This window comes from Salvelinus sp. IW2-2015, linkage group LG17 (assembly GCF_002910315.2).
Source record: "Salvelinus sp. IW2-2015 linkage group LG17, ASM291031v2, whole genome shotgun sequence".
In the NCBI taxonomy this organism is placed as follows: domain Eukaryota; kingdom Metazoa; phylum Chordata; class Actinopteri; order Salmoniformes; family Salmonidae; genus Salvelinus; species Salvelinus sp. IW2-2015.
In genome coordinates this window covers 10,098,580-10,113,786 of record NC_036857.1, presented here as the reverse complement: position 1 = coordinate 10,113,786, position 15,207 = coordinate 10,098,580, and the positions used below count along the sequence as shown (strand labels likewise).

The 15,207-nt window shown below is 44.4% G+C and overlaps 1 protein-coding gene across 1 annotated transcript in view; it reads right to left on the bottom strand.

Moving 5' to 3' along the window:
• Positions 1–4,121: 4,121 nt before the first annotated feature.
• Positions 4,122–15,207, bottom strand: part of LOC139029071 (bone morphogenetic protein 7-like) — a 63,034-nt gene continuing 51,948 nt past the window's right edge. Inside the window, 4 exon segments of the mRNA XM_070448149.1 lie at positions 4,122–4,356; positions 5,510–5,610; positions 5,613–5,669; positions 10,408–10,419. Coding sequence (XP_070304250.1) covers positions 4,122–4,356; positions 5,510–5,610; positions 5,613–5,669; positions 10,408–10,419 — 405 coding nt within the window.

The following is a 15,207-nucleotide window of genomic DNA, read 5'->3' as shown; positions in this document are numbered from 1 at the left end:
TCGTGGTGTGTTCGTGTGTGTTGTGTTGTTCGTGTTGTTTGGGGGGGGGCGTGCGCGGGTTGGTGGGAGGGGTGGGGGTGGCGGGGTGGTGGGGGGGGTGGCAAACCTGCCTCTGTGATGTGCTAGACTGTGTGTGTTGTGTGTGTGTGGTGTCGTGTTGGTAGTGTGTGGTGTGATGCCTGGAGAGCTGTACACACTTACAAGGTAATCCCATGTTCGCCGCGCTCATCCTCACTCTACACTCAATCTCACTGTTGGTGGTACACGCCTTGCAGTGTGTGTGGTGTGTGTGTGAGTGTGTGTGTGAATGTGTAGTGGATGTGTGTGTGTGTAACGGTTAAGCAGTGTGTTATTGCATACGGCTGTAGTGTGCGTGCTCCTGTGCTGGTGTTGGATCCTTGCGAGAATATGTATGAGGAGAATTATTTGTAAGGAGGCATAAGGCCTTGTAATAGTAGACAGTAGCCCATGGCCTTCCATCGTGCCTTCCCATTATCACCTGGAACCCCACCCCGGAACATAATCACTGTGCCTAAGCCATTTCTTTAAAATGGGCCATATCCACCAAACCAAATACCAACATTACCTGCCTGTAATCTAAAGGCAAATTTCCCTCTTAGCTTCACTCTCCCCCTCATCCCCAATAAGTCCCTTACCCTGCCATGTTTGTCACTCGGACAGAGTGCCTCCTGGCGCCCTTGTTGGCCCACTTTGTGCGGTTGGGTTGCGATTGTTTTTGCCCCCTGGGTGCCCTAGAGCGGATGCTGCGCAGGTGCAACCTCTGAAATGCTCTTGAAAAGAAGCCACCATGAAGGGCTCGTTGTTTATTCTGAAGGACCCGACTCGAGGCCCGGAATCAGCCCTTTGCCACATCCGCGGCGTTTTCACAACATCTTCCCAAACCTGCCAGGAGGAAAAGACCAAAACCCAACCCCAGAAAGGACCAAAGTCGACATGTGTGTCCCAGGAAGAACCCAGGTCCCCTCTAGTGAGTGGTGGTAATAAAAATTCTTTAAAGTGATAGGTTTGCTCCAAGAATTTTGCTGGCTATACGGGGGAGGGTCCTCAGTAAGTAGCACGTTTGTAATGAAGTGTGCCTGTTATTTTACAGAGCCCAGTTGTTATCTATGAGTTACTTATTTTGTCTCTTTGTGTCAAGGGGGCAACTTTTTTCCGAAAACCCAACCCCCCAGGCAACCCCCAAAAAATAAGAGAAAAGGAATCATCCGTGACCACACTGACGAAACGACTTGAATGACGAAACCATTTATTTTAGACTCCTGCTCTGCTGCAATTCTCAAATGCGGTCCTGGAAGCAGCACCGGGCAGATTATTTTATGTTTGTTCACCAAAAATATCGATCGCGTGAGAGAACTACTGGATCCTATCTCTTAGCTCCTTCTGTCTTCTTAACTCATTTCTATCCTCCTCTCTTCTCTCTCCTTCTCTCTCATCTACTCTCTCTCTCATCTCCTCTCTCCTCCCTCTTCATTTCGCGGCAGTTATCTGTTCCCCATTGTCATCACTAAATCACAGAATAAACATTAAGCTCTTTGCCTTAGCCCCCTTTCAGAGATCCTCCCCGCACGAAGTCTGACCACATTACTTCCCGGTCCCTGTTTCCTGATATAAACCCGTTAGATTTTTTTGCCAACATGTTCCCATCTGTCCGAAGGGCAGAACAGGGGCCGTGGAAGCCTTTATTTGCGGGGCCAAATGTGTTCCAAATAACCAGAGTAATCTAACTTCCTTCCTCTCCCGTGTCGTTTTTACCATCCTCCTCTTCTCCACACTTCTCTGCCCTCTGTCTCCTCTTCTGTTTGTACAATGAACCCACCTGTCTCCTCCTTCTCTCCTCATGCAATTAAATTAAAAAAACCACTTAAGATGTAAGGCTGCAATTATTTTCACAGAATTTCTTTCACACACTTGTTGATTTTAAACACAGCCATTTTTTCACTGGACTATTCTGTTGCTGCCCAAATCTATGATTTTGCCCTGGGAGAGCCTTTGCAAATAAACCAAGTGTGTGGTCTAGCCAAACATTAACCTCCTTGCCCTCCTATTATTTAACTTGTGTTTCTATTCAAAGGGTACCCACTCCGAATACTGGTGTCTGCCTCCTACATTACATATAAACTCAATTGAACATCTTAAATTCCTTTCTAGTCTGCTTTCTTTCCCTTTATCTCTTGTTTTTCTTTTTTCAGCTCAACACATAAGCATAACTCATGTTACCTCCTCCCTGATCCCCTCTCGCACTTAGTGTGAGTCGAACACCAGGTTTCTTGAGACCCTCTCCCTTACCCTCCCATCCTCCACAACTTCTAACATTCAACATCTATCCTTGCTCCTTCCTTTCTCCTTCATCTTCCATCCTCCCCTAATAAACTCTCCCCCTATCATCCCCTCGCTCTCTTAGCTTCATTTATGTGTATCAACTGTGTCTGCCTCTCTTCGTCCCTTCTCTGAGAACACAGTATTCCCGGCTCTGCTCGTCTCTCTCACAGCTTCCTCTCTCTTCATCTCTCTCATGAATCATCTCTCTTTCCCTCTAATCGGGTGAGATTGTGTTCACTTGGGTCGTCTCTCCTCGTCCGTCTCGCGTTGTCATATCCCGAGGGAGGCAGTTCATTACTTTCATACTCATCTACTCTCTTCTCATACTTCTTTAGCCTCTACATATCTCCTCTTCTAGAAACCAAGGTTATCAGAGATGTTGGACACTGGGTAAAAGATGTCCTCCAAAGGCAAGAGTTTTAATGATCCCCAAGCAATTACCAGCAAGGTCGAGTTTTGGCACTCAATTTACAAAGCATCAACTGATTTAATTACACACTTCTAGCCCAATGATGAATTGACCCGGTGTTGACTTAGGTATCTTTGTGGTGTGTGTGTATGCAATAAAAAGTAATAAGCAAAGGAGTGAAATAGACGTTTTCTAAGGAGAGCGGTGCTCTTTCTTATCTATTCTCTCCTTGGGTCTTAAGCTTGTTGTGTCTAGGTACTTTATGTTTTGATGTGAAGCGATGGCGGCAGCCTGCATGGCCACGAGCTGGTCACTGCCACAAAAGTATATTTAAAAATCTGGATTCTTCTTAAACAAGTTAAAGGTCCTGAACAGCTTAACGCTGGGGTAACGGTATCCTAACTTAACGCGGTTAACCTAATGCCAACCGCCGGTAACCGATTAGATTAAGACCAGAAAAATTCATTTTTATAAAACAGTTTAATTGAGCCCAAATTCTTTAGAAAGTTCCCTTTGAGCCCTCGGTTCAACCCCTCTCACCGTGCTCAATAGATAAACCTTCGGCCAAACTGGGGCCCAAGGCCTGTCTATCAATAGCAGACACACGCAATGTGATGAACTGATGTTTGCCTCAGTTCTGCCTCAAGGACCATAAAGGGCCCAAATAAAATGCAACATGGTGAGAAAAAGCCTTTGATCGAGGTTCTGGGCAACAGGCGCATTCAGTTGTCGTTCAGCGCATTAACTCATGTGCAAACACTTGTATGCGAAATATCTACATCCCTCCTCATCCTACTGACCCTGCCACACACACACACACACACACACACACACACACACACACACACACACACATAAACACACACTGTCCCTAACATGAAAGAAACATGGATCATCCTTCTATCATCACTGAGGTAACAGTCTCCTCAGAAACACTGTCATACAGTACTACTGTTGATGCTGCTGCTGTTGTTGTTATTGATTTCAAATAACTAACATACTGCCATCCTGATAGCAATCTCTCCTCCGCTCTAAAGAGAAACTTGACTCAATAGAAATACATCTGCATTACATGTTGTTTGTTGTAATCTCTTCTGCATGGGTGATAGTGATGATGAGGGTATAGTGGATCGTGTTAAATAATGAGGGCTTGTATTATCCCTCTACCAGTGTGTTCTCTCTGTGTTGTGTGCTGGTAGAGAATGTGCCATTGCTATGCACTGAGGTCATACTGCTCATGCTGTCTCCTGTTCCTACATGAATCCAGGCCAGGGCCCATATACATYATTTAGATCCTAATTAATAAGATTATATGGAAAGGGATGAGCTGGTCCTAGATCAGTACTCATACTCTAATAAGTTATATGGGTTCTTATAGGGTTTGACCTCTCATATAGAAGTTCTGGTTTAGAGAGCTCCCTCTGGGTTCTAGACCTGGTTCAAAGGCCCTCTGCTTACCGGCGGTGCTCTCCAGAGCCAGCTGCAGGCCCAGGTTGCGTCCAGGATTCAGAACCCAGTGATTACTGGTCAATGTCACATCAATCACCAGCCAGCCCTCCTCAGCCGCCCAGATGACCCGCGAGTCCAACAGAAACAGGTCCGACTCCCTGGAGGAGATACACACACACACACACACATGTGCATGCATGAGTAAACATTCACACAAACACGGAGACAAACACACACACATACACAACCAGACCCACATGGGACCCAAACATGCAAACATATGCAAAGAAACACACAGATACAAACAGATACAGGCAAACACACACACACACAAGCCTGCGTACGAGTACACAAGCCTGCGTACTCCTCAGCTCCACAAAAAGTGTAAGAAGTAAGGGAGCGAGATCAGGGCAATAGAGAAAGAGAGGAAGGGAGGGAAGGCTCCAGATGGTGAGGTCCAGGGGAACACTTCATTTCCTTCATTGACAATAATGACTTTATAAACGACTGCTCCATTCATACTGAACACACTGTCCATCACATACTGGAATTAAGGGAGTGAAACAGAGAAACAGCTAGAGAGAGAGAGATAGAACCGGACGAGTCGAGGAGAGAGAGGTAGGACGAGGAGAAGTTAGAGAGAGGAGGAAGAGAGGAGAGGAGAAAGAGAGCGAAACGAGAGAGAGAGAGAGAAGAGAGAGAGAGAGAGAGAGGAGAGAAAGAAAGAAAGAAAGAAAGAAAGAAAGAAAGAAAATAAGTAACGAGCAAAGAAAAGGAGAACGAAAAGAAAGATGAAGAAAGAAAGAAAGAAGAAAGAAAAAAAAGGAAGGAAAGGAAAGAAAGAGAATGAAGAAGAGAGAAAGAATTCCTGTCCAACTAAAAATCATTGTTCTAAAGTGGAATGTGTGTTCTTTTCTCCTCTTTCCATATTCTGATTTCCATCCCTTCTTCCTCCAGTGTCCATCCTTTCCTCCAAGTACAGTGTTGGTCTACTGACTGGATAGTGTGTCACATAGTGCTCTGCTTCGACCACACACTTCCCTGGCAGAGGGATACATGTGTTGTTCCGCACTAGAGGCTGTGCAGGCCAGCAGAAGTCTTTAGGAGAGGTCAGAGACTGGCCCTTTACACAGCGCATTAGTTCTACCACGACCTTCCACGTGGCTGTGGAAAGAACTGGACCTATACTCACTGATCTTTGAAAACGAATGTTGGGGAGAATAGAAGTGAGGAACACAACCTGTTGACGTGTTGGTACATAACAGAGGAGAACGCCTTAAAACATACTGACACACACACACAAATCCCTACCTGTCGTTGTGTTCCGTTCAGCACCTGGTAGACAACTGATGCGGGAAGTCGCATTCTGCAAAGCGCTCCGTGAATGAAAAGTCCTGATAGATGCGAAAACTCTGCCAGCGGTGACCGCTCCCCATCGGGGGATACGTGATAGTCGAAACGGAAACTCGTCCTGTTGGTGCCGCCGGACCGAAGAAACACCTTATCGCTGCTCACTGGAACACAAAAACACGCACAAGAAGGATCAGACGGACAGAACACACAAACAAGCATGCACGTGCACACACACCAAACTCTCTGCCTCTTCCTGAAGCCCCAGAGACTAGTCTCTCCTCTGTCCATTCTATCTCTGAACCCCAGAGACTAGGGCTCTTCCTCTCTTCCTCCCTATGAAACCCAGAAGACTTCGGTTCACTTCTTTTCCTCTGCCTCCTCTCCTTGAACCTTGCAGAAACTGCGTCTCTTCCTCTCTTCCTCGCGCCTGAAAACCCCAGAGAGCTCGGTCTCTCCTCTGCTCCTCTCTGAACCCCAGAGGATGTCCTTCTCTCTCTGCTTACAGAACTCTCCTCCTCTCCTCCTCCCTGAACCCGCTAGAAGAAAACTCGTCCCTCCTCTCTCCTCTCTTCCTCCCTGAACCCCAGAGACTCGTATCTCCTCTCCTCCTCCCTGAACCCCAGACTAGTCTCTCCTCTCCTCCTTTCTGAACCCCAGAAACTCGTCTCTCCTCTCTTCCTCCCTGAACCCCAGAGACTAGTCTCTCCTCTCCTCTCTGAACACCAAGAAACTCATCTCTCCTCTCCTCCTCTCTGAACCCAAGATATTTGTCTCTCCTCCCCTCCTCTCTGAACCCAAGAGACTTGTCTCTACTCTCCTCCTCTCTGAACACAAGAGACTTGTCTCTCCTCCTCTCTGGATCTCATGAGGTGGTGCACACACACACACAGACGAGCACACAGGTAGCCTAGTGGTTAGAGTAGTCTTGCGGCAGGAAGCCTAGTGGTCTGAGTGTTGGATCAGTAACCGAAAGGTTGCTAGTTTGAATCCCCGAGCAGACAAGGTTAAAAAATCTGTCGATCTGCCCTTGAGAAAGGCACTTAACCCTAATTGCTCCAGGTTTGCCGTCAATAATGGCTGATCCCTGGCTGTGACCCCACTCTCCGAGGGTGTCTCAGGGGGAGTTGGGATATGCAAGAAAACATATTTCACACCTCACACTTGTACAGGTTGTGAAACAGGACAAATATAAGCACGCCCTGTTTGACTGTTGGAGTGTGCGCATAGATACACACTCATTTACATTTTACATTTAAGTCATTTAGCAGACGCTCTTATCCAGAGCGACTTACAAATTGGTGCATTCACCTTATGAAATCCAGTGGAACAACCACTCACATACTAAAGATGGTGCTGTATGGCTGCTGTCTTGCTCTGACCCAATGTAGCCATTTTGTGATTCCGCACTGAGCTAAAGGGTAGAGCTGCCGCTTTCAAGGAATGATCAAAAATCATTTTAGATTTTATTTAACCTTTATTTAACTAGGCAAGTCAGTTAAGAAAAACATCTTATTTACAATGACGGCCTACCAAATGGCAAAAGGCCTCCTGCGGGGACGGGGCCTGGGATTAAAAATAAAAATGAAATATAATTATAGGACAAAACACACATCACGACAAGAGAGACAACTCAACACTAAATAAAGAGAGACCTAATACAACAACATAGCAAGGCAGCAACACATGACAACACAGCATGGTAGCAACACAACACGACAACAACATGGTAGCAACACAACATGGTAGCAGCACAAAACATGGTACAAACATTATTGGGCACAGACAACAGCACAAAGGGCAAGAAGGTAGAGACAACAATACATCACGTGAAGCAGCCACAACTGTCAGTAAGAGTGTCAATTCTTTGACTGTCCAGTTTGAGTGTTTGTTGCAGCTCGTTCGAGTCGCTAGCTGCAGCGAACTGAAAAGAGGAGCGACCCAGGGATGTGTGTGCTTTGGGGACCTTTAACAGAATATGACTGGCAGAACGGGTGTTGTATGTGGAGGATGAGGGCTGCAGTAGATATCCCAGATAGGGGGGAGTGAGTCCTAATAGGGTTTTATAAATAAGCATGAACCAGTGGGTCGTGCGACGGGTATACAGAGATGACCAGTTTACAGAAGAGTATAGAGTGCAGTGATGTGTTCTATAAGGAGCATTGGTGGCAAATCTGATGGCCGAATGGTAAAGAACATCTAGCCGCTCGAGAGCACCCTTACCTGCCGATCTATAAATTATGTCTCCGTAATCTAGCATGGGTAGGATGATCATCTGAATCAGGGTTAGTTTGGCAGCTGGGATGAAAGAGGAGCGATTACGATAGAGGAAACCAAGTCTAGATTTAACTTTAGCCTGCAGCTTTGATATGTGCTGAGAGAAGGACAGTGTACCATCAAGCCATACTCCCAAGTACTTGTATGAGGGGACTACCTCAAGCTCTAAACCCTCAGAGGTAGTAATTACACTTGTGGGGGAGGGGCATTCTTCTTACCAAACCACATGACCTTTGTTTTGGAGGTGTTCAGAACAAGGTTAAGGGTAGAGAAAGCTTGTTYGACACTAAGAAAGCTTTGTTGTAGAGCATTTAACACAAAATCCATGGAGGGGCCAGCTTAGTATAAGACTGTATCATCTGCATATAAATGGATGAGAGAGCTTCCTATTGCCTGAGCTATGTTGCTGATGTAAATTGAGAAGAGCGTGGGGCCTAGGATTGAGCCATGGGGTACTCCCTTGGTGACAGGCAGTGGCTGAGACAGCAGATTTTCTGACTTTATACACTGCACTCTTTGATAGASGTAGTTAGAAAGCCAGGCCAAAGACCCCTCAGAGACACCAATACTCCTTAGCCGGCCCACAAGAATGGAATGGTCTACCGTATCAAAAGCTTTGGCCAAGTCAACAAAAATAGCAGCACAACATTGCTTAGAATCAAGGGCAATGGTGACATCATTGAGGACCTTAAAGGTTGCAGTGACACATCCATAACCTGAGCGGAAACCAGATTTCATACCAGAGAGAATACTATAGACATCAAGAAAGCCAGTCAGTTGATTATTGACAAGTTTTTCCAACACTTTTGATAAGCAGGGCCTATAGGCCTATAACAGTTAGGATCAGCTTATCACCCCCTTTAAATAAAGGACAACCCGTGGCTGCCTTCCAAGCAAAGTGAACCTACCCAGAAAGGAGAGACAGGTTAAAAAGGTCAGAGATAGGCATGGCGATGATAGGGGCAGCAACCTTAAAACCTGTTAAGGTTTGAGGGCGCTATTTTCACTTTGGGAAAAATCGTGCCCAATTTAAACGGCCTCGTACTCTATTCTTGCTCGTACAATATGCATARTATTATTACTATTGGATAGAAAACACTCTCAAGTTTCTAAAACCGTTTGAATTATATCTGTGAGTAAAACAGAACTCATTTTGCAGCAAACTTCCTYTCAGAAAGTGAAAAATCTGAAATCGAGGCTCTGTTCCAGGGCCTCCCTATTCATTTGCTTGAAATCTAGTAGTATACATGCACTTCATACGCCTTCCACTAGATGTCAATAGGCAGTGAGAGGTGAAATGGAGTGTATAGCTTGATCTGAGGTCAAAAGAGAGCTCTTGGAATAAAATGACCCCAATTTCCTTTGTTCAGGAAGGTGCGGGAAGGACATCAGCATTGGCTTCTGAAAAGCTTTCGTTATAGACGGCTAATATCTCCGGCTTTGATTTTATTTGATAAATGTGATAATATCATCGTAAAGTATGTTTTTTCAATATAGTTTTATCAGATTATTTTTCGGGAGTTTTGGCGTGTTCCGTTCTCTGTGTTTGGTGACGATGGACAGCTTCGCGCCACTTGGCTAGCTTTGGTTGCTAATTCGAGAGGAAAAAATGACATTCTACAACCAAACAATGATTGTTCTGGACAAAGGACCCCTTGTACAAGATTCTGATGGAAGCTCAGCAAAAGTAGGGCCCATTTATGATGTTATTTCGTATTTCTGTCGAAAATGTTTAGTATTATWTTCCGCCCAGATTTTGGGCGCTGTCTCGCTATAACGTAAGCTGTATGTCGTACTAAAGTTATTTTTAGAATTCTAACACGGCGATTGCATTAAGAACTAGTGTATCTATCATTTGCTGTACAACATGTATTTTTTAGTAAAGTTTATTATGAGTTATTTGGTCAGAATAGGTGAGTGTCAGAAATATATCCGGAGATTCTGGAAAAAAGTTGCTACGTTTTCACAATGTAWAACCACYGATTTCAGCTCTAAATATGCACATTTTCGAACAAAACATAAGTGTATTGTATAACCTGATGTTATAGGACTGTCATCTGATGAAGCTTATCAAGGTTAGTGAAAAATGATATATCTTTTGCTGTTTTTTTACGATCGCTAACTTTTGCTGCTGATAAATGGGTTGTGTTTTTGGCTATTGTGGTAAGCTAATATAATGCTATATTGTGTTTTCGCTGTAAAACACTTAAAAAATCTGAAATATTGGCTGGATTCACAAGATGTTTGTCTTTCATTTGCTGTACACCARGTATTTTTCATAAATGTTTTATGATGAGTATTTAGGTATTTCACGTTGGTCTCTGTAATTACTCTGGCTGCTTCGGTGCTATTTGTGATGGTAGCTGCAATGTAAAACTATGATTTATACCTCAAATATGCAKATTTTTCGAACAAAACATAGATTTATTGTATAACATGTTATAAGACTGTCATCTGATGAAGTTGTTTCTTGGTTAGTTTGGTTGGTTCTTGGTTAGTTTGGTTGGTTTTGTGCAAGCTACCTGTGCTGTGAAAAATGTCTGTGCTTTTTTGTATTTGGTGGTGAGCTAACATAAATATACGTGGTGTTTTCGCTGTAAAACATTTAAAAAATCGGACATGTTGGCTGGATTCACAAGATGTTTATCTGTCATTTGCTGTATTGGACTTGTTAATGTGTGAAAGTTAAATATTTCTAAAAAATATATTTTGAATTTGGCGCCCTGCACTTGGACTGGCTGTTGTCATATTGATCCCGACTTAGGGCTTGCAGCCATAAGAAGTTATTAAAGAAGAAAGGGTCTAAACCATCCGACCCAGATGTTTTTTTGGGGTCCTTTAGCAACTCAGACTCAGTGACTGCCTGCAGGGATAAACTTTGTAGCGGGGCAGGGCAAAAAGAGGGAGAAGCATCGGGGATAGTAGCATTAGAAGGGGTGGGAGATGAGGAAATGTCGGACGGGCAAGGTGGCATGGCTGAGTCGAATAGGAATCCTGACTTAATGAAGTGGTGATTAAAGGGCTCAGCCATCTGCTTCTTGTCAGTAACAACCACATCATCAACTTTAAGGGACATGGGCAGCTGTGAGGAGGAGGGTTTATTCTCCAGGTCTTTAACCGTTTTCCAGAACTTCTTGGGGTTAGACCCACAGAGAGAGAACTGCTACTTAAAGTATCTAACTTTGGCCTTCCGGATAGCCTGAGTGCACTTATTTCCCATTTGCCTGAACGAGAGCTAGTAAGCGTGAGCATGCGTGTGCCGAGCCTTTTGCCAAATGCAATTCTTGTGGTGGAGCAACTCTGCGAGATTACGGTCGAACCAAGGGCTGAACCTGTTTTTAATTCTAATTTTCTTTATGGGGCCATGTTTGTTAACAATACCACTGAAAATATCAAAAAATAAGGTACAAGCGATTTCGACAGTGGGGATCAAGCTGTTTCTATACTATTTTACAGAGGCCAGTTCATGAAGGAAGGCTTGCTCATTAAAGTTTTTTAGCAAGCGTTTATGACAAATCAGGACAGGTCATTTGACTGAGCAGCCATTACGAACACAGGCTGTAAAACAGTGATCACAAAGGTCATTACAGAAAACACCAGACTGATACCCGGATGCTAATAAGAAATCCTGCTATGCCCTCAGTCAGACCATCAAACAGGCAATGCGTCAATACAGGACTAAGATTGAATCGTCCTACACCGGCTCGCACAGTCACGAGCCTACCAAACGAGCTAAATTACTTCTATGATCGCTTTGAGGCAAGCAACACTGAAGCATGCATGAGAGCATCAGCTGTTCCGGACAACTGTGTGATCACGCTCTCCGTAGCCGATGTGAGTAAGACCTTTAAACAGGTCAACATTCACAAGGCCGCGGGGCCAGACAGATTACCAGGACGTGTACTCCGAGCATGCGCTCACCAACTGGCAAGTGTCTTCACCGACATTTTCAACCTGTCCCTGGCTGAGTCTGCAATACCTACATGTTTCAAGCAGACCACCATAGTCCCTGTGCCCAATAACACGAAGGTACCCTACCTAAATTACTTCTGACCAATAGCACTCACGTCTGTAGCCATGAAGGGCTTTGAAAGGCTGGTCATGGCTCACATCAACATCATTACCCCAGAAACCCTAGACCCACTCCAATTTGCATACCGCCCCAACAGATCGACAGATGATGCAATCTCTATTGCACTCCACACTGCCCTTTCCCACCTGGACAAAAGGAACACCTATGTGAGAATGCTATTKATTCACTACAGCTCAGCATTCACACCATAGTGCCCTCAAAGCTCATCACTCAGCTAAGGACCCTGGGACTAAACACCTCCCTCTGCAACTGGATCCTGGACTTCCTGACGGGCTGCCCCCAGTGGGTAAGGGTAGATAACAACACATCTACCACACTGATCCTCAACACGGGGGCCCCTCAGGGGTGCGTGTTCAGTTCCCTTCTGTACTCCTTGTTCACCCATGACTGCATGGCCAGGCTTGACTCCAACAAAATCATTAAGTTTGCCGACGAAACAATAGTGGTAGGCCTGATCACCAACAACGATGAGACAGCCTATAGGTAGGAGGTCAGAAACTTGGCCATGTGGTGCCAGGATAACAACCTCTCCCTCAATGTGATCAAGATAAAGGATATGATTGTGGACTACAGGAAAAGGAGGACCAAGGTTTAGAGCTTCAAGTTCCTTTGTGTTCACATCACCAACAAACTATCATAGTCCAAACACACCAAGACAGTCGTGAAGAGGGCATGCAAAGCCTATTCCCCCCAGGAGACTGAAAAGATTTGGCATGGGTCCTAATATCCTCAAAAATTTKTACAGCTGCACAATCGAGGGCATCCTGACTGGTTGCATCACTGCCTAGTATGGCAACTGCTCAGACTCTGACCGCAAGACACTACAGAGGGTAGTGCGAACAGCCCAGTACATCACTGGGGCCAAGCTTCCTGCCATCCAGGACCTCTATGCCAGGCAGTGTCAGAGGAAAGCCCTAAAAATTGTCAAAGACTCCAGCCACCGTAGTCATAGACTGTTCTCTCTGCTAATCAAATGGCTACCCAGCCTATTTGCATCCCCCCTATTTTATGCTGCTGCTACTCTCTGCTACTTTAACTCTCCCTACATATTACCTCAATTACCTTGACTAACCGGTGCCATCGCACATTGACGCCTCGCTAGTGTTATTTTACTTCTGCTCTTTAACTATTTGTTTTTTTTATTTTTTTATTTATTTAAATCTATTTTTTACTTCAAAATAATTTTATCTTCAAACTGCATTGTTGGATAAGGGCTTGTAAGTAAGCATTTCACTGTAAGGTCTACACCTTTTGTATTCGGCGCATGTGACAAATACAATTTGATTTGATTTGATTTTGTCCCCCTGAAGCCAAATCAGATCTTGACTCTACACTGAAAAAAAATGGTTCTTTCTAGAACCTAAAAGGGTTCTTCAGCTGTCCTCATAGGAGAACCCTTTGAAGAACCCGTTTTAGTTCCAGGTAGAACCCTTTTGGCTCCAGGTAAAACCCTGATGGGTTCCATTTAGAACCCTTTCCAAAAAGCAGCATTCCCCAAGTGAGAATGGCTTTCACTTCAGCAGTAATAAATTCATGAACTTCTTTGAGGAAAAGATCATGATCATTAGAAAGCAAATTACGGACTCCTCTTTAAATCTGCATATTCCTCCAAAGCTCAGCTGTCCTGAGTCTGCACAACTCTGCCAGGACCTAGGATCAAGAGAGACACTCAAGTGTTTTAGTACTTTATCTCTTGACACAATTATGAAAATAATCATGGCCTCTAAACCTTCAAGCTGAATACTGGACCCTATTCCAACTAAACTACTGAAAGAGCTGCTTCCTGTGCTTGGCCCTCCTATGTTGAACATAATTAACGGCTCTCTATCCACCGGAGAGTAATAAAGCCTCTCTTGAAAAAGCCAAACCTTGACCCAGAAAATATAAAAAACTATCGGCCTATATCGAATCTTCCATTACTCWAAAAAAAAAAATGTGAAAGCTGTTGCGCAGCAACTCACTGKCTTCCTGAAGACAAACAATGTATACAAAATGCTTCAGTCGGGTTTTAGACCCCATCATAGCACTGAGACTGCACTTGTGAAGGTGGTAAATGACCTTTTAATGGCGTCAGACCGAGGCTCTGCATGTGTCCTCGTGCCCCTAGACCTTAGTGCTGCCTTTGATACCATCGATCACCACATTCTTTTGGAGAGATTAGAACCCCAAATTGGTCTACACGGACAAGTTCTGGCCTGGTTTAGATCTTATCTGTCGGAAAGATATCAGTTTGTCTCTGTGAATGGTTTGTCCTCTGACAAATCAACTGTACATTTCGGTGTTCCTCAAGGTTCCGTTTTAGGACCACTATTGTTTTCACTATATATTTTACCTCTTGGGGATGTCATTCGAAAACATAATGTTAACTTTCACTGCTATTCGGATGACACACAGCTGTACATTTCAATGAAACATGGTGAAGCCCCAAAATTGACCTCGCTAGAAGCCTGTGTTTCAGACATAAGGAAGTGGATGGCTGCAAACTTTCTACTTTTAAACTCGGACAAAACAAAGATGCTTCTTCTAGGTCCCAAGAAACAAAGAGATCTTCTATTGAATCTGACAATTAATCTTGATGGTTGTAAAGTCGTCTCAAATAAAACTGTGAAGGACCTCGGCGTTACTCTGGACCCTGACCCTGATTTTGACGAACATATCAAGACTGTTTCAAGGACAGCTTTTTTCCATCTACGTAACATTGCAAAATCAGAGACTTTCTGTCCAAAAATGATGCAGAAAAATTAATCCATGCTTTTGTTACTTCTAGGTTAGACTACTGCAATGCTCTACTTTCCGGTTACCCGGATAAAGCACTAAATAAACTTCAGTTAGTGCTAAATACGGCTGCTAGAATCCTGACTAGAACCCAAAAATTTGATCATATTACTCCAGTGCTAGCCTCTCTACACTGGCTTCCTGTTAAGGCTAGGGCTGATTTCAAGGTTTTACTGCTAACCTACAAAGCATTACATGGGCTTGCTCCTCCCTATCTTTCCGACTTGGCCCTGCCGTACATACCTACACGTACGCTACGGTCACAAGACGCAGGCCACTTACTGTCCCTAGAATTTCTAAGCAAACAGCTGGAGGCAGGGCTTTTCTCCTATAGAGCTCAATTTTTTGGAATGGTTTGCCTACCCATGTGAGAGACGCAGACTCGGTCTCAACTTTTAAGTCTTTACTGAAGACTCATCTCTTCAGTGGGTCATATGATTGAGTGTAGTCTGGACCAGGAGTGTGAAGGTGAACGGAAAGGCTCTGGAGCAACGAACCGCCCTTGCTGTCTCTG